Source organism: Sebastes fasciatus, chromosome 23, assembly GCF_043250625.1.
Source record: "Sebastes fasciatus isolate fSebFas1 chromosome 23, fSebFas1.pri, whole genome shotgun sequence".
NCBI lineage: Eukaryota > Metazoa > Chordata > Actinopteri > Perciformes > Sebastidae > Sebastes > Sebastes fasciatus.
Window position 1 is genome coordinate 12,090,802 of NC_133817.1, and position 23,318 is coordinate 12,114,119.

The window sequence follows — 23,318 nt, forward strand, 5'->3', positions numbered from 1 at the left end:
CAATATATTGCAATATCAAAGGATAAATGTAAAAAAAAACCAAAAAAAAAAAAACCCTCTCTATCTCTATGAATAGCTTAGCTGGATGTTATGTAATATTTTCAAGTACTCTTGTCTTATTTGGTGTACACAGTCTAATATTATGTATAATAAGATATACGATTATAATATGTCATCACTATCAGCTGCTGTACATCAATAACAGACTTAATACCTAGACTAATACCTGGGGAAAAAGGTTTATTTTTCAGATAGAAACTATTATGTTATTGGAACTAGTGACATTTGTTACAAATGGAATAAGATTATAATATGTCATCACTATCAGCTGCTGTACATCAATAACAGACTTATATTCAGTTTTGATACGAATGGAAAAGCTCCCTTGTTGGATTTGTACCTAGGATATTGCAATTATATGTACCTTCTGGAGCAATAGGACAGCCCAGGTACTTTAAATTCCAGTTGTTTAAAAGCAAGTTTTAGGAGAACAGTCATTGGCTTTATCTATAGATAATTAATTTTATTTGTGTGAATATTTGCACTACTAGTGTTGTTAAATCAACCATTCTCTGTGCTAAATCTGCTATAATGAGAAAAAAAAAAAAACTCTCTCTCTCTGTCTCTCTCTCTATGAAAGTGCTTAGCTGTATGTTATGTAATATTTTCAAGTACCCTTGTCTTATTTGGTGTCCACTCTCTATAAGAGATCACCCTGCTCTCTCTCTCTCCTCTCATAATCTGTTGATGATGACGTTATACTGCAGCTCCTGAGCTCCCAAATCTCGCGAGATTATGGAAAACAATCTCTCTCCTCCTCCTCCCTCCCTTCCCACGCCCCAGTGCGCTGGCTGTGGGATAGTGGCACTATAAAGTATATCCTCTCTCTCTCTCTCTCGGAGGAAAGATAAGAAGCAGCCCGAGACACAAGGAGGGGGATGAAGATGGCGGACGCCAAGCAGAAGAGGAATGAGCAGTTGAAGCGCTGGCTGGGCTCGGAGACGGACCAGGAGCCTCCGGTCCTGAAGAAGAAGAAGACGAAGGTGAAGTTCGATGATGGCGCCGTGTTTCTGGCCGCCTGCTCCAGCGGCGACACCGAGGAGGTGCTGCGAATGCTGGACCGGGGCGCCGACATCAACTACGCCAACGTAGACGGTCTCACCGCCCTCCACCAGGTCTGTGTTATTATATTATATTATATTATATATATATATATGTATGTATATGTGTGTGTTTACGACACAGATACCGCTTTGCTGCTAGAAACTGCTTCTCCTAGCAACACCTGTCAAATGGAAGCCATTCCCATCCTGTTGTTTACCTTCCTACCGTCCTTTTTACACATCCTTTTACATTACAACATGAACACACTGGCTTTTCTCTGAGCTTTTTAAACTCAAAACAAGTGCTAACTGTGCCCTGTAGTTTCCAGTGTGTAATCCACAACATAAAGCAAGTTAAAGGACTACTTTTTTGTAGTAAACTAGCCTGAGTCAGTCAGTGGGGTGCAGTCTAATTGCTGGTCTGCTGCTACTTCAGATTCATTTTCTATGTTGTAAAATACCTTAAAAAAGACAATCAAATAGTGTTTTTATTATGCTTTATTGATATTGTTGTCATGCTAGCATCTTAACGCAAATGTTGTCATTGATTAAGGCACTCAAAATGAACTCCATAATGATGGCTTGCAGTATAAAGTGGTTTTGTTGATAAACCCTCCACCTCCACCTTTTACATTACACATGAACACATTGGCTTCTCTCTGAGCTATTAAACTCAAAACATGTGCTAAATGTGCCCTGCAGTGTTTCAGAGTGTAATCCACAATAATAAAGCAAGTTAAAAGCTTCCAGGACTACTTTTTGCCCCTGAGTCAGTCAGTGGGGTGCCGTCTAATTGCTGATTTTCTGCTACTTCAGATTGGGTCATTTTTTGTATATGTTGTAAAATACCTTCAAGAAAGAACAACAACTAGTGTTTTATTATGCTTCATTGATTATTGTTGTCATGCTATCATCTTAACGCAAATGTTGCCATTGATTAAGACACTCAAAATGCAAAATTAACCCCATAACGAGGAAGTTAAAGCACCACTTTTTGCCCCCCCAGTAAAGTAAACTAGTCTGAATCAGTCACAGTGGGTGCAGTCTAATTGCTGGTCTGCTGCCCTTCAGATTCATTTTCTATGTTGTTAATTACCTTTTAAAAGCCAAACAAATAGTGTTTTATTATGCTTCATTGGTTATTGTTGTCATGCTGGCATCTTAACGCAACTATTGTCATTGATTAAGACACTCCTCCAGGTTAGATTAATCCCATATAACGATAGCTAGCAGTAAAAAGTGGTTTTGTTGATAAACCCTCCACCTCGTCCTTTTACATTACACATGAACACACTGGCTTCTCTCTGAGCTTTTAAAATCAAAACAGTGCTAAACATGCCCTGCAGTGTTTCAGAGTGTAATCCACAATAATAAAGCAAGTTAAAAGCTTCCAAGTCTACTTTTTGCTCCAGTAAACTAGCCTGAGTCAGTCAGTGGGGTTCAGTCTAATTGCTGTGCTGCTTCACTTCAGATTAATTTTCTATGTTGTAAATTACCTTTTAAAAAGTAGTAAAATAGTGTTTTTATGTTTAATTGATATTGTTGGGAGTCATGCTGGCATCTTAACGCAAATGTTGTCATTGATTAAGACACTCAAAATGGAAAATTAACTCCATATAATGATGTCTAGCAGTAAAAAGTGATTTTGTTGATAAACCCTCCACCTCCACCGGGCTGCGGCTACTCTCTGGAAGGAAGCTAGAAGCTAGCTCGCTACAACGTCATTCACAGGCTAATGTCATCCTTTTTAAGGCTTTAACCTGTACGACAGTTATATACATATATACATGAGTTGACAGCAGTGTTTGGTGTGTTAGTTTAAACGTGATAAAGTGGTGAATTATGTAATTGCAGTCATCAGAGAAGCGGAGTGGATGCTAACGCTACATTAGCAGGAGGAGCTAGCTGTCGTTAGCTTGTTATGGAGCTGTTTTAGCTCAGGCTTAATTCATTCTCTGTTTAGCGTGAGAAGCGACGAATTTGACGTTTGTTGGCTGTGTTTTTGGTGTTAAAGGGGATCACATGTGTGCCAAGTGCTTTTGCTATTTGGCTGCAGTGTCAGCTAACTATTAGCCTGCTAACCACGGTAGTACTCTGTACTTTGAAAGCCAAATAATGAAAATGGCAGCCAGTTTTTGCTCAGTAGTGTCAGGTGCTAGTCTATGTATGAGGCTTTTGGACACTATGCATGATCAAATGTCTGATTTACAAGCTTCTTAATACACCAATCATGTTATATAAATAGCTAGTAGGTGCAGTTACTAGAAAGGAGAGTACCTATGTGGCCAAATAGTTTGATTCAGTGATGTGTACTGTACATACAGTAGATTTGCTTAGAATGAAATTGCTGTAATTTTGGTTTGCAACCTGTGCACCAGATATGACATCTCTACTGTTAAATAAAAAATACCTGAGAAAAAGGTTTATTTTTCAGATAGAAACTATTATGTTATTGGAACTAGTGACATTTGTTACAAATGGAATAAGATTATAATATGTCAACACTATCAGCTGCTGTACATCAATAACAGACTTATATTCAGTTTTAATACGAATGAGAAAAGCTCCCTGGTTGGATTTGTACCTAGGATATTGCAATTATATGTACCTTCTGGAGCAATAGACAAGCTTCTTAAAACACAAATCAAGTGATATAAATAGCTAGTAGGTGCAGTTACTAGAAAGGAGAGTACCTATGTGGCCAAATAGTTTGATTCAGACATGTGTACTGTACATACAGTAGATTTGCTTACAATGAAATTGCTGTAATTTGGGTTTACTTAAGTGTCATTTGTGTATATGTCAGTCTAGTTAGGGATTACTACCCACTTCATTATCTGCTATTCACCAGATGTGACATCTCTCTACTATTTACTGTTAAATAAATAATACCTGGGAAAAAGGTTTCAGATGGAAACTATAATGTTATTTAAACTAGTGACATTTGTTACAAATGGAATACGATTATAATATGTCAACACTATCAGCTGCTGTACATCAATAACAGACTTATATTCAGTTTTAATACGAATGAGAAAAGCTCCCTGGTTGGATTTGTACCTAGGATATTGCAATTATATGTACCTTCTGGAGCAATAGACAAGCTTCTTAAAACACAAATCAAGTGATATAAATAGCTAGTAGGTGCAGTTACTAGAAAGGAGAGTACCTATGTGGCCAAATAGTTTGATTCAGACATGTGTACTGTACATACAGTAGATTTGCTTACAATGAAATTGCTGTAATTTGGGTTTACTTAAGTGTCATTTGTGTATATGTCAGTCTAGTTAGGGATTACTACCCACTTCATTATCTGCTATTCACCAGATGTGACATCTCTCTACTATTTACTGTTAAATAAATAATACCTGGGAAAAAGGTTTCAGATGGAAACTATAATGTTATTTAAACTAGTGACATTTGTTACAAATGGAATACGATTATAATATGTCAACACTATCAGCTGCTGTACATCAATAACAGACTTATATTCAGTTTTAATACGAATGAGAAAAGCTCCCTGGTTGGATTTGTACCTAGGATATTGCAATTATATGTACCTTCTGGAGCAATAGACAAGCTTCTTAAAACACCAATCAAGTGATATAAATAGCTAGTAGGTGCAGTTACAGAAAGGAGAGTACCTATGTGGCCAAATAGTTTGATTCAGCCATGTGTACTGTACATACAGTAGATTTGCTTACAATGAAATTGCTGTCATTTGGGTTTGGAACTTCTTTAAGTGTCATTTGTGAGTACGTCAGTCTAGTTAGGGATTCATTTGTTTTGTCTACTACCCACTTCATTATCTGCTATGCACCAGATGTGTCATCTCTCTACTATTGCTGTTAAATAAATAATATCTGGGGAAAAGGTTTCAGATAGAAACTATTATGTTATTGGAACTAGTGACATTTGTTACAAATGGAATAAGATTATAATATGTCAACACTATCAGCTGCTGTACATCAATAACAGACTTATATTCAAGTTTTAATATGAATAGAAAAGCTCCCTGGTTGGATTTGTACCTAGGATATTGCAATTATATGTACCTTCTGGAGCAATAGGACAGCCCAGGTACTTTAAGTTCCAGTGATTGCTGGTGGAAACAAGTATTTCCACAGCTTAATTCATTGCGACAGCAAGGATGCTGTCTCCACCTATTTGTTTGGATAGCAAGTGCTTAAATGATCTAAGAATTAATGAAAGGATTAATACATTACATGTTTAAATCTAGCCTAGATTTCCAGTGATATCGCACCATTACTCATGAACACATGTCCAGTGTTTGTAAGCCTGAGTACTGCTAAGTGCACCACCTTGCTACATGGCACGTTTTTTGTCCAAGACTTTGTTACTATTAAAAGTTTTAAAAGCAAGTTTTAGGAGACCAGTCATTGGCTTTATCTATAGATAATTAATTTTATTTGTGTGAATATTTGCACTACTGGTGTATGTAAATCAACCATTCTCTGTGCTTAGAATATGCTAGAATGAAATCTGGAATCAGCATGGCCCCCTGTGCAAGCTCATTGGGTGGAAACGTTGCCTTTCTTTGGGCTGATGTCCAGGGATGAGCTAGAGTGAGGAAAGAATTTGCAGTGCCGCTCTCCAGACCTAACCATCTCTGGAGACGAGAAGCAGCCGTGTGTGTGTGTGTGTGTGTGTTGTAAGCCAACATGTGATCCAGGGGTTTTGGGGTCGTATAAAGAAGGTGAGACAGGGATGTCTGTTTTAAAGTGCTAATCGCAGGATTTCAGCGAGGTCAAGGTGATGATAGTTGGGATGAAGTGAAGAGGAGAGGGATAGTCAATCAATCATTTTATGTCTTTTTTTGAGGACTTTGTCGTGATTTCCTTTTTGATTTTAGACAATAAACTCCAGAGCATAACATGACGTGATTTTGTGACACTTTTTGCAATGGAAAACACATACGTCACTGGTCATTTTTCATTGTTTCATTTTGTGCAATAAACCGCACTGCCTTATTGTGTTGAATGACTGACCTCTGGCTTTGTTGTGAAGTGTGTCATGTCGTTACATGAGGGCTCACTCCACACTGGGTGCAGCGATATCGCTCCCAGTGCTGGTGACCGTCGCAGGGGTTATAAATACCACCGCCACAAGTTCTCCAAACTGGGTTTCAGGAGATGATACTAAGTTTGGGTATGACTCAGAGTCTGTAGCTCCGCTTTGTAGTGAAGCCCTGGCATAATCTCACATCGAGGCTAGAGGTTGATGTGAGTCATGGGCCTTCTGTCACTTAAAAAATGACTTGTTGCAGAAGGGACCTGTAAACATGTTCTCTTCTGTTGTTGTCTCTATGATGTGATTCATGATGAAGACCATTACAGGCCTCCTTGCGCATATGGATGTCGTTAGGGAACAGGGATGCGGTTTGGAGAAATAACCAATAATAATCTGCAACGTCTTCAGTTTTTGACACCGGCCTGTAGAGCTGCAACAATCTGTCCAGCTTCGTTGTCCTTGTTCTGTTGCATTTGTATTCTGTGTAAGTACACTGAGAGATGCAGTCAATTTGATGGAGTCAAATTCCTTATATGTATGTACTTGGCGAATAAAACTGATTCAATTAATCGCTTAGTTGTCAACTATGAAATTAATCGGCAACTATTTTGATAATCGATTAATCAGTTTGAGTAATTTAAGGGAAACAAATTCTCTGATTCCAGCTTCTTAAATGTGAATATTTTCTGGTTTCTTTACTCCTCTATAACCATAAACTGAATATCTTTGAGTTGTGGACAAAACGAGACCTTTTGAGGATGTCATCTTGGGCTTTGGGAGGCACTAATCGACATTATTCACCATTTTCTAACATTTTATAGACAACTAATCAAGAAAATAATTGACAGATTAATCGACAATGAAAATAATCGTTAGTTGCCGCTCTACATTCCTATGTGAAGAGTGTGACTTTATTTTTCAAAATACAATCTTGTGACATGATTGACTGAGACATATACACCCAAACACAGACTGCATGCATTCAGGCGGACGGTAAAGAGGATGTACGAGTGAAGGAGGGCTTCAGTAGACATGTGGAGATTCCAGATCTTGTCGTCGGCTAAACTCGTCTCAGAGGGTAGCATTCCTAGTCCTGTCGTCCTAGCCCATGCATTCCTCACATGACAGTCGCTGGAAACCATGGCAAAGAGCGAGCAGAGCAGACATTCCTCAGCTGTCACCTAAACCCCTCCCCTCCAGTCATTCCCTCTCTGGCTTGCCTCTCTCACCATACAACGCCAAGGCCCAGCTGACTGTCGCCCACTGAGCTCCATCAAGGCAATTAGCGTGGAGGTAACCGGGGCTTGTCGCTTCACACAAGAAAATCTCCACACTGACCCACACCTGAACTTTTTGTCTTTTAGCGTGCGTGGCCTTTGCTGATCCCCGGGACCGAGGCGACAAGACTCAGCCCAGCTTAACATGTCAGAGTCGGGTATTACAATGCCTTTGCTCTGTTGACATTACACACCCTCATTACGGCCCTGAAGTCTATGAACATTATCTTGCACTGTCTCCATGACAACGACTCAGGGAAGGTTTGCTACTTGTGTTGGTGGATTTGCATGTACAGAGTGGGAGTTGCATAACAGACTGAGCAGAGAGAGAGTCTTTGGCAGCGCTGAAACGAGAATCAATTTCATGGATTTTGTAATGGAACAATTATAGCGCATGTGGTGGAAGATGGTGAGGTGGCTGTGTTTCTTTTCATCCAGACCAGTCATATTAACACATTACATAATTGCTGTGGATCTCTTCGCTACAGCCCCCAGCCCTGCAGATTCTCAGCTGTGCCCGAGGATTGCATTCGGCCAGTGAGAGGAGCAAAAAAGAAATGCCTTTGACATGTCCCTGTCCTCCTGATGGAGGCATCATGGCATCCTCTTATAGCCTCCTGACTTTCTGCCTTAAGCTGGGGACGCACCAACCAGACATCAAAAGAACTAGCGGCGACGAAGGCAGCCTGTTGCGTCGCCTCACTTCGCCTTTGTTTTGGCAAAAAAAGTTGCACTCGAACACACCGCAAAGATTACAGTCGACGGCCAACTACCACGTACGTTCTGCGCCAGCGTGAGATGAAATAACTCTCCACACCAGCAGGTCGCTGTAGTCTATATTCGTCATTCAAAAAGGGAAACCGGAAAACCAAGGGACGGCGGATATACAAGCCGTTGTTATGATACGTACATGAAATAAAGTGCAGTTTGCCGACCATTTTCACATCACTCTCACTCACCACTTAGCTCAGTTAATGCCCATACTGTCTTCAGACATTAGCACCTTTTTAGATGAAATCTGCTTTCACATTAAGGCTGGGCAATACGGACAATCTTCTTTCACGATATAGGTAATTTCATATCTTGATAACGTTATATATATATATCACAATATAGCATGTTTTCTGGTAATAAATAAATAGTCTATGTGAAATAACCACATGGTAAAGTCTATTTTTGTATACTCCTGTGTGAAATAAATACTTGACAAATGAAAAGTACTGATAGTAGATTTCAGTGAAATTATAGAGAAAAAATAAATAAATATAGGCCTAGCCTATATCACGATAAAAACGATATATAAAAATATATATGATACACATTTATATATCGTTTTGACGATATCCATCATACTGCCCAGCCCTATTTCACATCCCTCTTCTTGCAAAAGGTTGCACAAAGCCTCCAGGTTCTTTGTTATGATTTAAGGGCACCATACAGTAGCAGCTAGTCACTCATGCATTTCTAACATATTGTAATGCAGAATACATTAAGATGCAATTTAATAATTCATGGACTAGAATCTAGACAGTCTAGATGTTATTGTTCTTTGTCTAGCACGAATAGTTACCTGCCAGTCCTCCTTTTAATGTGATTAGCTATCGTCATGTTTCGGTAATTAGTTGTGGCTAATATTTTGACCTAATTACTGTTTGCGCATTACTGGTAATGACACATCTGTGTTTGATAGTCAAATTCTGGTCTTAAAGTAGAAGCCTACACTGACTCATGTAATTTGTTCACTGCATACAAGACTAATCATAATCTAGTTTCTTATTTAGCCTCTTGGTGTCATTTTGATGAATCATCTGCTTCTCAAACAGTCTTGAGGGTACAGTAGAGGAAATATTGTTGCATCATGTGTTTATTAACCACATGAGCCAAAAAAGGTCTTGATCATGCAGAAGTGAGTTGTAACCTATCTATTGAGTTCAAACAGATGGAAAAAAAAGAAAGAAACCATGTCTGGATTAATATAGATTAAAGCCAACCAAACCTTGACACCACAGCAGAAACAATGCAGTTAGATTAAGAAATGTTTTATTAGATTATCTGCCGGTAAAAATCAGTTGTAGCTAATTTGTTTGACCAGTACTGAAGGTGTTAAAATGTGTTGAACATTACACAGCAAGCACCAATGGGTGTCATGTCCCTGTGAGCTGCTTTGGGTGTTTTGAGTCAGTGTAGTTGGACTGTAGAAGCACTCATAAGAGATGAACATGATGTCCTCAATTTAATACATAAAAGTAAAGGTCATGATGCAATGCTGAATTCCAGTCTGCAGTGAATCACTGTGGCGCTATTGTAACTGCAGAATGCCTGATGACTGAGAGCGTTAATTTTAGAATTGGAGCAGCAGAACATGTATATATTACCTGTGTATAATTGGCAGGTCTCTGCTTGGCCTCGCTCCCTGTTTCATTCAGCTGTACTACCAACCCTATAATCAACAGCAGGAAGTCCTCTGCGCGCCAATGCTTTGCAACATGCCAGGTCATCTGCTGATTGTGACACGTCGGTGTTGTTTCCTTGCATAAGTGTGTCATGATAACCCGTATGATTTTTGAAAATGGACGGCCACTGTGTGAGCTAAATGGTTTGGAAGGATTGTACTGAAACAGAAACATTTCTTACAGTGTAGTTGATCTGAAAGGGGAGTTTCTCATTAGAGCGCCAACTTTTTTGATAATGAATTCATCGGTTTGAGTATTTTTTTTTAAGAAAAAAGTAAAAAAAGTTCTTAAATGTGTATATTTTCTGGTTTCTTTGCTCCTTTATGACAGCAAACTGAATATCTTTGAGTTGTGGAAACACTGATCGACATTTTCTGACATTTTATTGACCAAACAACTGATCGATTAATCGAGAAAATAATCAACAGATTAATTGACATGAAACTTTTTAAGAAAGGACTGTAGTATTGATTTCCTCTAACACTAAACTCATGCATGGCTCAGTTCTGGTCTGCACGGATCCTCTGCATCCCAACTCTCTTTATGACACTGCTGTGGTAATGCATAGCGTGTATAAAATGCCAGGCATCCCTACCAGAGGATCTGGAACAGTGATGGTTCTCTGAAGTATGTCAGGTGAGCTGTGCTGCAGGTTGAAACTGGTTTACCTGGGGTCGTAAGGAGAATTCCTCAGTAGAGTAAACCTGCTGCCACGTAGGTGATCTGCGCTGACTTGACGGCAAGGCTGTGGACACGGACTTGACCTTGCCCAAGAGCACATTTGATGTGGTGTAGGGGTGGATTTTTTTTTTTATGTCCCATGATATAATTACATTGCCATAACATGGCAGTGCTGCTGTATATCAATTTAGGATAATGAGATTGTTTTCAAACCAAAGCCTGCCATGTTGTATCTCTTCCTTTCTGCTGAATGCGTTTTGATGATGTCAGCGTGTGCCATTGTTTGTCACCCATCCATGAGGTAGTAGCTCCTGTCGCTGGATCGTAGGATGATTTGAGAGGCTGAGGAGAAATAACTAGGGCTGCTATGGTTGGGTACCCACCTTTTTTTTTTTCGGTACTTTGCTCTCTCTGTAATAAATGAATGAAATGTAATTTCAGTTGTAAAAATAAATCATAACTTCTCAATTTCAACATTATTAATTTAGAACATTTTACACACCACACAAAATGAACGTAATTCGGTCGGTACTCTTAAAGGACCGACTTCGGTACCCAACCCTACGGGCTGCCCCCTCTTAGTCGATTAGTCGACTAGTCAGTCGTTTTGGTCTTATTCAACTAAGATTTCTTTCGTATGAGCACATCTCTGGTAAACACAAGAGTTAAAGTGGTGCTTTTGTGTGATTCTCTGTGAAGAAACTCAGTTTTACAGATCGTTAATCGATTAGTCAACAAAATTGTATGAGTGTTAGTCAACCAAGAATGTCTTTGGTGGAGGACAGAGCTAGAAATAATTCCACATGCAAACATAATTGCCTGTTTGTGTAAAACCGATTGGTAAAGGAACCTGCCAGGTGCCATAACAGATTAATGCCCAACACTTGCTTTTCCCCTCTGCCCCCACTTCTCCACGCCATGCATAGTATTGAGCTGCTGTGAAATGTTTGTGTGATGACTTCAGCTAGTTTTTTTTCCCACCCCGTGGCACTATAGTGTCTGTCTTCTACTTCAGCCAGGTCTTCTCGAAGCCATCCTGCTGTTGTTTGCTTGGCGGCAGTCACATGTCTCACACTGTGAGTGTTTTTTTATGAGCTGTTTTTGAACTGAAAACACCTGGACCCAGAGACTGTGAATTCCTCATTGTCTTACAGAGCAGCGAGTACAATTAAGGCACAGAGCGCGTGTCCATTTGTTGTCTGTGGAAGGGTGAGGTTACATTCTTTCCATTTATTTTCAAAATGGCTGCATCTTCAGCTGTCGACATGACGGGTAGAGGTGAACATCTACACTTTGTGTTATTGTTAAACCAGGAGATGCACAACATGATATCCATAGCATTTTCATTGTTGCTTCCTCCTGTCTCAGAATAGCGTTCTATATAGCATATACTTTCAAAATAAAGATGTGCATTACACAATCTGGCATATATCACCAGTAAAAACAATATTGTACTGATAAAACATTGGCTTTTAAAGCTAATATCAATATATTAAGGGCACTTTCACAAGCCATATGAAACGAACCATAGCAGAGGTTGAACCGCACCGCAGAGTTTGATTAAAGCAGACTAAATGTTGGCTTGTGAAAACGCCCTTAAGTATAAGCCTCTTCCTTTACACTTAATTGCCATTGATTTTTGTTAGCGCTGATCCACGAGTGACCATGAGATTGAATGAACCTGCTGCTTGCCGAGATGCTGCTGCCCCATTAGTGTTCTTGTGAATAAGCACATGCGAGTGAAAGCTCTCCCTGCAGATAAATAGCAGTGTCAGTAAATGGGCCCGGACCATTACAGCCTGAGTACTTGAGTGGCTTGTATAAGTATGGCCTCTGTGTTAGCTAGAAGGTGATGTTTTCCCTATTAGTAGATCTGTTTTTCATATTTTGAATAATCCAAAAAGCTTTTAAATCTGGTTGCCCGACAAATGCCCCACACTGGACAAAAGATTCAACTGACAAGCTGGTGAAGGAAGATAAGTAGGCTTTTCCTTCTGGTGCCATACTACATATAGTCAAAAATATGGTTAATATGTATGATAAATTGTCAATTATACTCTTTTAATTAAATCAACTGAGCATCAAATTTGATAACAGATTGAACAAGCGCTTGTGATAGAAAATAATGATGCTTTTGTTAACCCAAAATGGATAACAAAAATCATATGTACAATTTTAATATCAAGACTGATTGCACAATAAGACACGATGTCATTACAGTGTCCTCAAACAAGATTTTATCTCCATGTTTTATAGAGCATAAATGTCAGGTCACTGAGTCCAATCAAGCTGAGATGTTAATAGACTGTTAAATGAATAATTAATGAACCACAACCACTCGTGCGACGACACAGTCTAGTTACGATCCTCAAGGTCTAGGCCCTCGGCTGTTTTATAGATCATGTTGAGTAAAATCCCGGTCCACTGTGCAGGAATCTCATTCAGTGATTGATTAATTGATGACTGATAAATCGTAGTTTTATGTTTACTGTCCGTCCAGAGTGTATCAACTGACATTATGTGTCATCTCTGAAGCATCGGTTGCATTTGATGCACGTTTTAAGTAGCTGACATTGATTATCGATCATTAATGTGGCATCACACCCATCATATGTGTCTTATTCAGGTTGTTTAGAAGGACAGTATAAATGGATTCCCTTGTGTTGTGCATTTTCAGGCCCAGATCTCAGTGAGGAAGGGGGGTATTGCTTGTCTTTGCTCACCGAGGTGGTGATGGTAGGAGGGATCGGGGTGTTGGGAGATTTCAGGCCAGAGAGGAACAGGAAGTGGCTGTTTATTTTTCTCATTTCCTCTTTGAGGCTCCACTAGTGAGCCTGCTTCTTCCACTCCCTCTGCTTTTATTTCTGACACTAGTCTAACATAGACACATGTTGTACACACATGTAAGCAATAACATACTGTATCCGCACTGCCTTGCCTAATGATTTATCCAAAACCAGGCAAACACATATGCATTCTCATCTCTTTTTTTACATGTGTTGTGGTGAATTAAATGGATTTTTTGCTCTTTTTTTTAAATTGTGTACCAGTTTCTCATATGAAGGTGACTGAGGTCTGCCGTTTTTACCTTTTTGTAGGGCTACGCAACAGATGAAAAGCTAGTAAAAATACCCATATTTTTAAGTACATTTTTCCAAATCGAATGTACATGTACAGGTTTCTTGTTCTGTTTGTTTACATATGAGTAGGTTATTATAGTTAAGGTGTAGATTACACTGTATTCATCTTATTTGAGTCCACTCAAAATTGTGGAATCAGTTTTGCTTGCGTGACAGCGTACTAGCAGTTTAGCATGCGTTAACTTGTGATTAGAGATGCACCGATCCGACTTTTTAAGTCCCGATACTGATATCTGGACTTTGGGTATCAGTCAACACCGTGTGTGGAAGTGACTGGGATCATTCTTTTATGTCTAAGGCAACCTCAGGCACAACTTAAACGTTGTTTTCTTAAATTTGTAAAACAAAATGTAACAAATAAATACACATTTTAATATTATTTATACAAATTTAATTTTTATTTATTATTCAAATAATAAATATGCCAGCAACTTGGTAAAAAATCTTCCAAATTTACAGAATTTTTATTTATGATTTAAAATAATAAATCATAGACCTGCAACTTGGTAAACAATCTTCCAAACTAACTGAATTTTTTATTTATTATTAAAATGATAATTTATAAACCAGCAACTTGGTAAAACAAAATCTTCAAAATTAACAGGAATTTCAATTCAAGTAATTATATTATTTTATTTATTATATTATTTAATTATATATCCAATCCGGTATCGATGCATCCCTAGTTGTGATGCAGTGTTACTCTGGTGACGATCCATATTTATATCTGGTAATGGCTATAAATTGGTAGAACATCTGCAACCCTCACTATCCATTTAACCTCGTGGGCTCAGAGCTTGTTGGCATGAGCGGTGACAGTGCCAGTACGCTGGGGGAAGAGGAGGGGGGGGGTGCACTCACTGTGTGGACCGTTCTCAATGCCTCTTTAGTAGACTGACTGCCAGTGACTGCTGACTGAGCTATCTACTGTCCTCCGTGTAGCAGCCTCCCTCCACATAAGGCTTCTATTATATGGAAATATCAACGGAGGTTGTATTCTGCCATCTCTCCGTGGCTATCTGACCTCTCTGCCTCTCCCCCCGGTTCCCTCTCTCGCCTTTGGACCCCTCACATGGAAACTAATTTGGCTCTCAAGTGGGGCTATTGTTTTGGCTGCCGAGCAAAAGCCCAAGTGAAACATACAGTTACAATCTCGCCGGCATTTTTTTTTTTCCTCCCGTCTTCCTCAATCCCGTTCTTCTTTTTCCATGGGAATCCCAGGGCCATATATGGTCGTCCTCGGTAGCAGAAGCAGCAGCTAGAGCACTGAAGGCAGTGTGTGTGCATGTGTGTGTGTGTGTGTGTGTGTGTAGTCTGGTTACAGCTCCCAACAGGGCTCATCTAATGGAGGGACCCAGCTGGTCGCCCTGCAGCGCTCTAACCCTCCCCCTCGTACCCTCTGGCCTCATGAACCCTGCCAATAGCACAGGAGCTGGGAGCTCTTTGTCTCAGGCGTAAACACACACTCACACATGTACACCTTACAGGAGTATAGATTCACTGATCCTCATCATGCAATCCTTTTTTTATTCGTGTCTGGATTTCCAATATGATTTTTCACTCTCATTGTATGGGCTGATCTTTGTAACACACACACATACACACATGCAAACGCAGACCTCATACTTACATGCAGGCGGTAAGAAGGAATTCCTTTTGTGGAAGTGGCTGCGCGCCTCTGAGCCGATGACGTAGCCCAACGAGGAGTGGCCAAAGCGCTGATGCCTGAAGCCCCAAGGCTAGGAGTATTACTTATCTGGGAATTTCTCCACTGGTATGCTAGTCCAGGGCCTTGCTGCTCACTGGTTAGGTGGTTGCAGATAGAAGTTGGGCTACTACAAAGAGAGAGAGGGGCAATTTCTGAGCTCCAGAAGAAGCTGCTTTGTTGTCAACACTGTTGCTTAGTATGGCAGAAAACTGGTGAAAAAGTCCTGTGTTATTAAGTTTTATTGCGGACCAACACACCTCTTTTTTCCCTCCATTTCGTACATGCAATGTTTGAGAAACCTTACACCACAATACCTAGATAATGTTTTGGCTTTCCTGACAGATACTAGAGGATTTCAGCCATCATCCATCTCACCGCAGAAATTACAGCAGTTTCACTCCCCCACACATCAAACAAACTGGAGAGAACTTACTGAAAGCACCAGATGATTGCAAGGGATGGCAAAAATTAGCAAGTGAAGTTAGAGTTTAATATGTTTTCTTTGAGAGAACGGTATCGCCCGTGTCTTGTGGTCGTGTAGGTGCTTTGATCACAGCCGAGATCACAATCGAAGTGAGAGTGACTCAAACCTTTTGCGGTTTGGGGGTTTGAACAGCTGTCCCCCCCCCATCACTGTGATAATCTCTTGGTTTGTTGCTGTTGTAGTTTAGTGAATGTAATCCACAGACATCTCTGTTGGGACTATTTATTCAGTAGAAAGTTCAGCTATCTTTATGAAAACTGTTGACAGTGAGGTCTGTAGATTATCCTGAAGAATCTGGGCATTGTTTCTAAAAAAGACGCGTCTCTGTTGAGTTGAGAATGACAGTATTAAATGATTGAGCACCGCAAACGAAATTCCATTCACCACCATTGGCAAATAAAGGCAAGATAGCATCGGGGAAAAGAGGGTGAAAGGGGTGTTGAAAGTTATGCTCAGGCCAACAACACTCACCCATATACATTACAAGATGTGGTTGTTCAGTGCTTATTTTATGTCTCTGTACACTGCTTTCCTATAATACAGCTACATAAAAGAACTAAGCAGAGACATGCAATTGTTTACAATGATGCCGTTAGTATGTTATTGTGTGTCCCGAGATTTTATAGTGCGAGTCACATGCTAATCAGCTGAATTTGCCATATGTCAGACAACGAACCTTATGTATATATGTATGAATGACTGAATAAATTAGAGAGCAGCATAATTGATGATCAGTGGTACATCCTGCCAAAATCTTCGCATAAAATACTTTGATGCAGGAGTCTATTCGAGCATTTTGAGAATAGGTGATGCTGACAAGTTTGTAATTGTGTTAGGGGTGTGAGTCCTTCGGTATCTCACAATTTGATCTGATTTTGATTCTTGGGGTCACAATTGGATTCAAAATCGATTTCTTGATTCAGTAGGCCCACATAGGGGTGCTAAATAGAGGCGGTGTGGAAAATGATGGCATGAAAGCAGAGTACAGTTTGAATAAGGTTATGGGATTTTTATATTTTAAAAATGTAAACGCACAAAAACAATTTAACATTTTAACACAGTCTGAAATAAAATAGATTGATTTGTGATGATGACGCTTCCCATGACATTCCTTGCCACACGGGCACACTGTTGTCAGTCATGGGAGTCATCGTGGCCATGCACCATTGACATTGTCATTGAATGTAGAATAGCTGCTAACAATGGGCTCAGCTGGCTGCCTGTGCCACTCTCAGCAGTAAAAACGTGCAGGAGCTTTCTGCAGGGTGCTTGAGTTGGCCATCTGAGGGTGCTACTAAAGGAAGTCAAGGAGGGGAGGGGTCTTCAAGTGTCTCCTTGATGTGGAGTGCTGCTAAATTAAGCTCGGAGCTCTCTGCACGATGGCCCAGAAGATAATAAATCTACCCTTTTCTACACACACACACACACACACACACACACACACACACACACAGTAGCTGTACTCATTTACTATAGCATGAAGAAGACTGTGCCTTTTTAGAGTGTTTTGTCTGGGGTGTCTATCTGAAGTCAGCCACTTCAGTTCCTGCTAACATTAAAATGAAGCTCATGACCTCAGTTGGTGTGATGGAAGTTTGTGTAAATGTAAAGCACACAGACAGAAACTGGTTTGATACGCTTGTTACAGTGTTGTAGCAGGGTAAGCTGGTGTGGCTTTACCATTACATCCTGTAGGCTAAGTAGCTGTGACTTTTTCTAGATATTTCTAGATGTTATTCAGTAAAATTAGATTTATAGAAGTACTTCAATAATGTAAAGTCTGATGTCATGCTAGCCATCACATCTGCGGAAACAAATGATTGAAGTAGTAGAGGATTCAGATCATATTAGTTACAGTTTTGGCTGAATGGGTTCATATCACCACATTGGCTCTTGTATTTCTTTAAGTCTAGCAGTGATGGAAGACGTACTCTGATACTTTACTTAAGTAAAAGTAGAAATGCCAGTCTAAAAATAGTCCAGTCTCGAATTTGAAATGTTACTTAAGTAAAAGTACAGAAGTATTATCAGCAAAATGTACTTAAAGTATCAAAAGTAAAAGTACTCATTATGCAGAGTGGCTCCTTATATAGTGTGTTTTTTATGTATAAAGTGTCAAATAAATGTAGTGGAGTAAAAAGTACAATATTTCCCATTGCAATGTAGTGGAGTAGAAGTATAAAGTAGCAGAAAGTATTTCAAAATTGTACTTAAATACAGTACTTGAGTATTCCGCCCCTGAAATCTAGCGTGTTTTGAATCATTTAAATCCCAAACTATAATTGGTAGTGACACCCACAGAATCGCACAACAAGACATCTTTGTTTTGCCAGAAAAGGTCATGAGAATCGCTCCAGTAATAGTGAAAAGCCATGCCCGCGAGAGGTTAAAAAAAGAAAGATGGCACCTCGAGATGTTCCTTTCAACATTAGTTTTTTGATGTTGTCTCACAGTGGTTTGCTTTTTGCGCTGCCTTCGGGGGCTATCCGAGCAACCCCCGTGTGCTTTAAAATGAAGTCTTTTCTCTATTTATTTATGTTTCTTACAAAAGCCTGACAAGGCCTGAACCCATGTTCTCTTTTTGGCTTTGTTGTCGCGGCAACAGACCGGCCTCCTTTCTTAGGAGCACGTCATGGGTGCATTTTTGGGCCCGCTCCGAGAATGGCTTAGCCCATCTTCTTTTGCGGCGCTAGTAGGGAGTAAGGGCTTGAATTCCTCCATATTATTTCAGGATTAGACTGGTGCATTTGATGGACACTGTATTGTTTCTGTCTCTCCATATTTATCCCCACTGGCTTTATTAAGTTAATCTCCTTGATAGTGCCTATAATCAGCCCCACAAGGGTGCAGTTAATTGATGTGTGTGTGAAGTAGGAGTTATATACGTGGCTCTGCTTTATTTACCTTTCTGTCTTAGGAATGTGTTGGCCAAGTGCAGCTGTACTGTTTTGAAACCTTATTTTAATATGTCAACATGACATGGTATTTGCATGTGTCAGCATTTATGGCTACTGTTTATCTAACACGGTTAGGCCTCATGACATGTTAATGTGTCCCTATGCTAACGGTGTGTTTTCCAGTTGTAAGGCCAGTTTGTGTGTGTTTTTGTGAAGTTTTACATTAACTCAAGTGCCACTGGAGGCCATTTTTTCTTGGACAAATACAGGCTGACTGTGCAGTGACGTCTGGCTGATGTTTATTTTAATGTGCTCCCCATCAGCATACACCAGCTCATAAACACAGAAGACACGTTTTGTGATTTAGAGCTAATGTTTGCTAATGAGGAGTTGGAAAAGAACAGGGTGGAAGCTGTCCCCCCCTGTATTGTGAAATAAGATGCTAAGCAGTCTGTCACAACGTCAAGGATCAAATGGGCTCTGTCGAAGCATTACAGTAGATCCTGCTACACTGTGCATTCCTACTATATAAACTTTAGACAGCCTGTGATGTTACATTTCCACTTTACAGCACTGAAATCAAGTGAATCAGATCACATTTGACCGTCTTTAGAGTTGATTCCCTGTTAGACTTGGTGGAATATTGCCAAAATGTCTCTTTTTCAAGGAAAATGTTTTAATGACGCCTATTTTATGTGGATTATGGATTTTCATTTGATCGGACCTTTTGACTCTCATTGACCACGGTTCAGATTTTTCAACTTCAATTAATTTCTATTTAGAGATGAGTGATTTTTACTGCTTTTCGTGCTCCACTGCAAACCAAATCCCACAAAGCCTAATGGATAAACAGAGCTGTGTTCAGAGGCTGGCCCGCACTATGTACATTAAACTCTATCAATCAATCAAATGGAGCATCCTGTGTCCATTGATTAGGTTAGTAGTTGATTTTTTTTTTCGCTGTGACGTCAACTTCCCAGAAGCCTCGGTTTCCATTAGGAAGGTCCTTTTATCAGAAAGAGCGGCAAGGACTCGTCCTGTCGTCCTGCCTGGCAAACTGACAGGATGCATCAAGTGATATCTGACATGCTGTGGCCACATGGGGTTTAAGCATGTCAGTATTTCTTTCTCTTTCCCGTTGCAAAAAGCAGTGACGTAGGTTACCAAAGTAAGCTAATGGAATCTAATCAATAAGGTTATGAATAATGTGAATGCTATCACTGGCTGAGTCAAAGTTAGCTGTGCTAAGTTTGGAAATAACTGAAAAGGGTTAGTTTGGATTTTTAGAAGTGGGGTTGTACGTATACTCCCATGTTCTGAGGTAAAATTATTTTTGTGAATGAAGTCTGGTGGCTTTAAAGAGAGCGATAGAACAGCTTCAGTTCCCATCAGGCATTAAGGGTGCTGTGTAGTTGTGATAAAAATCACCTTTTTTATTTCACGTCCTTGTCCTACTCTTCTTATTTTATACCGTGTAATGCCGTCCATCTTCTTGCCTACACACTTTACAAGGCCTCCTCTCTTCTCCCCCTCTACGGCACACTGGCCAAACAGGTTTAAATGGCAACGTGTCGGCTTGAGAGTGAGTCATAACATGTCTGAATGTTTCACTACGTGCTCTGCACAGCTCCTATATGTCATTCCGGGGCTGATTGTGATGTGTGAGACAGGATTAAGCCCACAATGTTTCTTAATATAACTTCAATTAATAGTTGGATCCCCCTCTGCAAGTCTGACTCACTCTCTCCGCCTGCTGTCAAGATATTAATTATTTTGTCTTTGTAGATTTATATGATGAACCATGGAGGTGAATGTTGAATGTGGTTGCAAAAGCCTATTCTGTCCCCCTTACATTACTGCTCTTTGGTCTGTTGGTGGAGCAGTGTGCTTATCCCCCCCATCAGCAGTATATCCAGAGGACACCGCAATGCTCTAGAAATAAAAGGATAGAGGATGCCATGATACTTTCTCTTCTTCTTTATCCTGACCCTCTGGCCACTACGCTACTCTTGATGCAAGCCGTCACTCTGGCACCTGTCAGCCACACACAATTACAGCCATTAAGGGATTACCTTTGTTAGGCTCCAATAGCTGCTGGGAGGAGCCAGCGGAGGAAGGCTGGTGACGCACTGAGGAGGGGAGGTCACAGCCAGCACTGCGTTGGCCTTAAGGGGCTTGTTTCCATTCTTGGAGAAGGAGAAGACTTTGAAGAGATAATAAGTGTGTGGGGGGGGGGGGATTTAGATGAGGGCACGGAGGACAGTTTTCAGATGAGAGGCAGATAGCTGAAACAATCCTTTATTTTCAGTCCCATGTTGGCAGACAGAAAAAGGAAAGTCAGCTTAGTGCATTACATGTAAAAGCTACCTGATACACCAATTCAAGGCTGACTGATTGTCTGCTATGCTTTGTGTTGCCTCGCATCACCTGATGTCCTCTGTTAAAAGTTGTACTTGAACACACCGCAAAGAATAACATATGCATTTGTTCTTTGTCTGAACAAAAAGAAACAACCAGTCAGTATTCTGTATTTATAATCTGAAAAAACAAAACCGTGCAGAGACGATGCAGAGTATAAACTAGTCTACAATTTCAAAGAAATGCCTTTACACACCGGGGCTTTTTTTCCGTGCGATTTAATAAAAAAGCAACGTAATTTTGTTTTGGTTTTTCTGAGCTTTCGCACCAGGAATAAAGGCATCAACCAATCACGTTGTGCGCAGCAGACATAATCAAAACATACACTGTAGCGTACAACAACACGGAGGCTCCGTAGTCCGAACCAAGACAGCAAACTTTGTTATTCACAAAGACCGCACAGACTTGATCCACTCCTACCGTTCTTACCCGTCACAATAAAAGCCCTAGACATATACGCTGCATAATTGTTTACAAGAGGAAAACTTAATCAGAGCATCTTGCTAAAAGGAAACTCAATAAAATAGCTTACAGTAGTTTAAGCTGTACAACAATTTACCTCAGACGCTGCTCTAGGTGCTCTCCCGGTAGTTGGTCCTCCGCCTGTGCAAATCTATTCAAATCTGTTATTGAAAAAGTGTTGAAACTAGTGCAACCAGTATGAATAGATTTGATGCGTAAAATTCGCTTGCAAGTATTTGCGTTTTTGTGTTTATTCGTCACGCTCCCGGTGTGTAACGGCCTCAAGTAATACAAATTGAAAATATTCATCCACCCATCCATTATCTGTAACCGCTTATCCTATTCAGGGTCGCGGGGGAGCTGGAGCCGATCCCAGCTGACATTGGGGCGAAGGCGGGGTACACCCTGGACAGGTCGCCAGACTATCACAGGGCTGACGCATAGAGACCGACAACCATTCATGCTCACATTCACACCTACGGGCAATTTCAAATTGAAAAGATGTCTGATTAAATAATTTTTTTTTGCTTTGCATTTGTTGTCATCTGTGGTCTTTTGCTTGTCAATAGAGAAAGCAAAAGGCAGCGGTGAAAGGCCGTACTAAGAAGGTGGAATCCCCGATTTACTTGGCTTGGAAACAGCTTATGTTCACTTACTGCCTTGGTGTCCAATTCAACACCCACCGGTGCCACTTGTCTTTATTTCAAATCCCACAAGGAAGTAGAAGGCATTATAATGAATCTCTGGAGGGCAGACACGGCAACATGGCAACACATGAATATGAGCAAAGAGTGTGATTGCATGTGAAAAATAACCACCCATCCTCCTGTACTCTCCATAGGGGAAAAAAAAATGCAGCTCATCATTACATGATAGTAGAGTTAATGTGATATGATGTAGTGGCTAACCTGTTATTATCCTGTTAAGAAGTCTTGGGTGTCCCGATACTTAATTTGAACCACAGGTCTGCCTTTGCTGACATTACCAAATTGCGGTCTTGGATGGGGACCACAAGCTTCCATGTGTTGGCACAGTGTAGCCACACCATTTGCACGTGCTGATGACGTCCAACCAGTGACATTTCACTAGTGATGAGAGCTGCAGACTGTCAAAGTAATATCTTCAGTTGCCGTCTACCCTGTAATAAAATCCGATGAACCCAGTCTATTAACAAGTCCATCTGCACCTGGAGGAACTCTGTGCCTGAGCTCCCACACACAACCAAACCCCATCATACACAAACACACACACACATGCGCACACACGCACACACCGTCAGATAAGCTCAGTGAGGCCTTTTGCAGACGCTCTTCAGCTCTGGCCATGTACGGCGTTTTAAACGGCCCAAATTTGGACAAGGATTCCAGCCAGATAGTCGTGTGCCCTGAACGTGAAGCCGCTGTGTTCATGTGTATCTGTTTCCCTTGTCAACGCTTTTGTTGTCATAGCAACCCCAGGAGAGGGAGCGAGACAGACCAGGCACAGTGTTCAGGGATGGAGGGTGAGGGGATTGGGGTGGCAAAGTTTGGTTTTGATATGTGGTAATTGTTTTGGTTTTCAGGTGTGTATCTCTACTGATTTTTTTACTACAGCAGCTGTCAGTCAGTGAATGTGCGATTCAACAGATCGTTTCATTCGTCTTGAGCATTTTGCTTAGCGTGTTG

At 40.5% G+C, this 23,318-nt stretch overlaps 1 protein-coding gene across 8 annotated transcripts in view; it reads left to right on the forward strand.

The window, feature by feature from the left end:
• Positions 1-828: 828 nt before the first annotated feature.
• The window catches only part of ppp1r12a (protein phosphatase 1, regulatory subunit 12A), a 58,558-nt gene continuing 36,068 nt past the window's right edge, over positions 829-23,318 (forward strand). For 5 of the 8 annotated variants that reach the window (XM_074625311.1, XM_074625307.1, XM_074625313.1 and 2 more), the window contains exon 1: positions 830-1,175. In XM_074625311.1, the coding sequence (XP_074481412.1) occupies positions 939-1,175 (237 nt within the window). In that variant the 5' untranslated portion in view covers positions 830-938. Of the gene's footprint in view, positions 1,176-23,318 lie in introns of all 8 variants that reach the window. The other 3 variants (XM_074625314.1, XM_074625312.1, XM_074625309.1) reach the window with 2 other exon arrangements.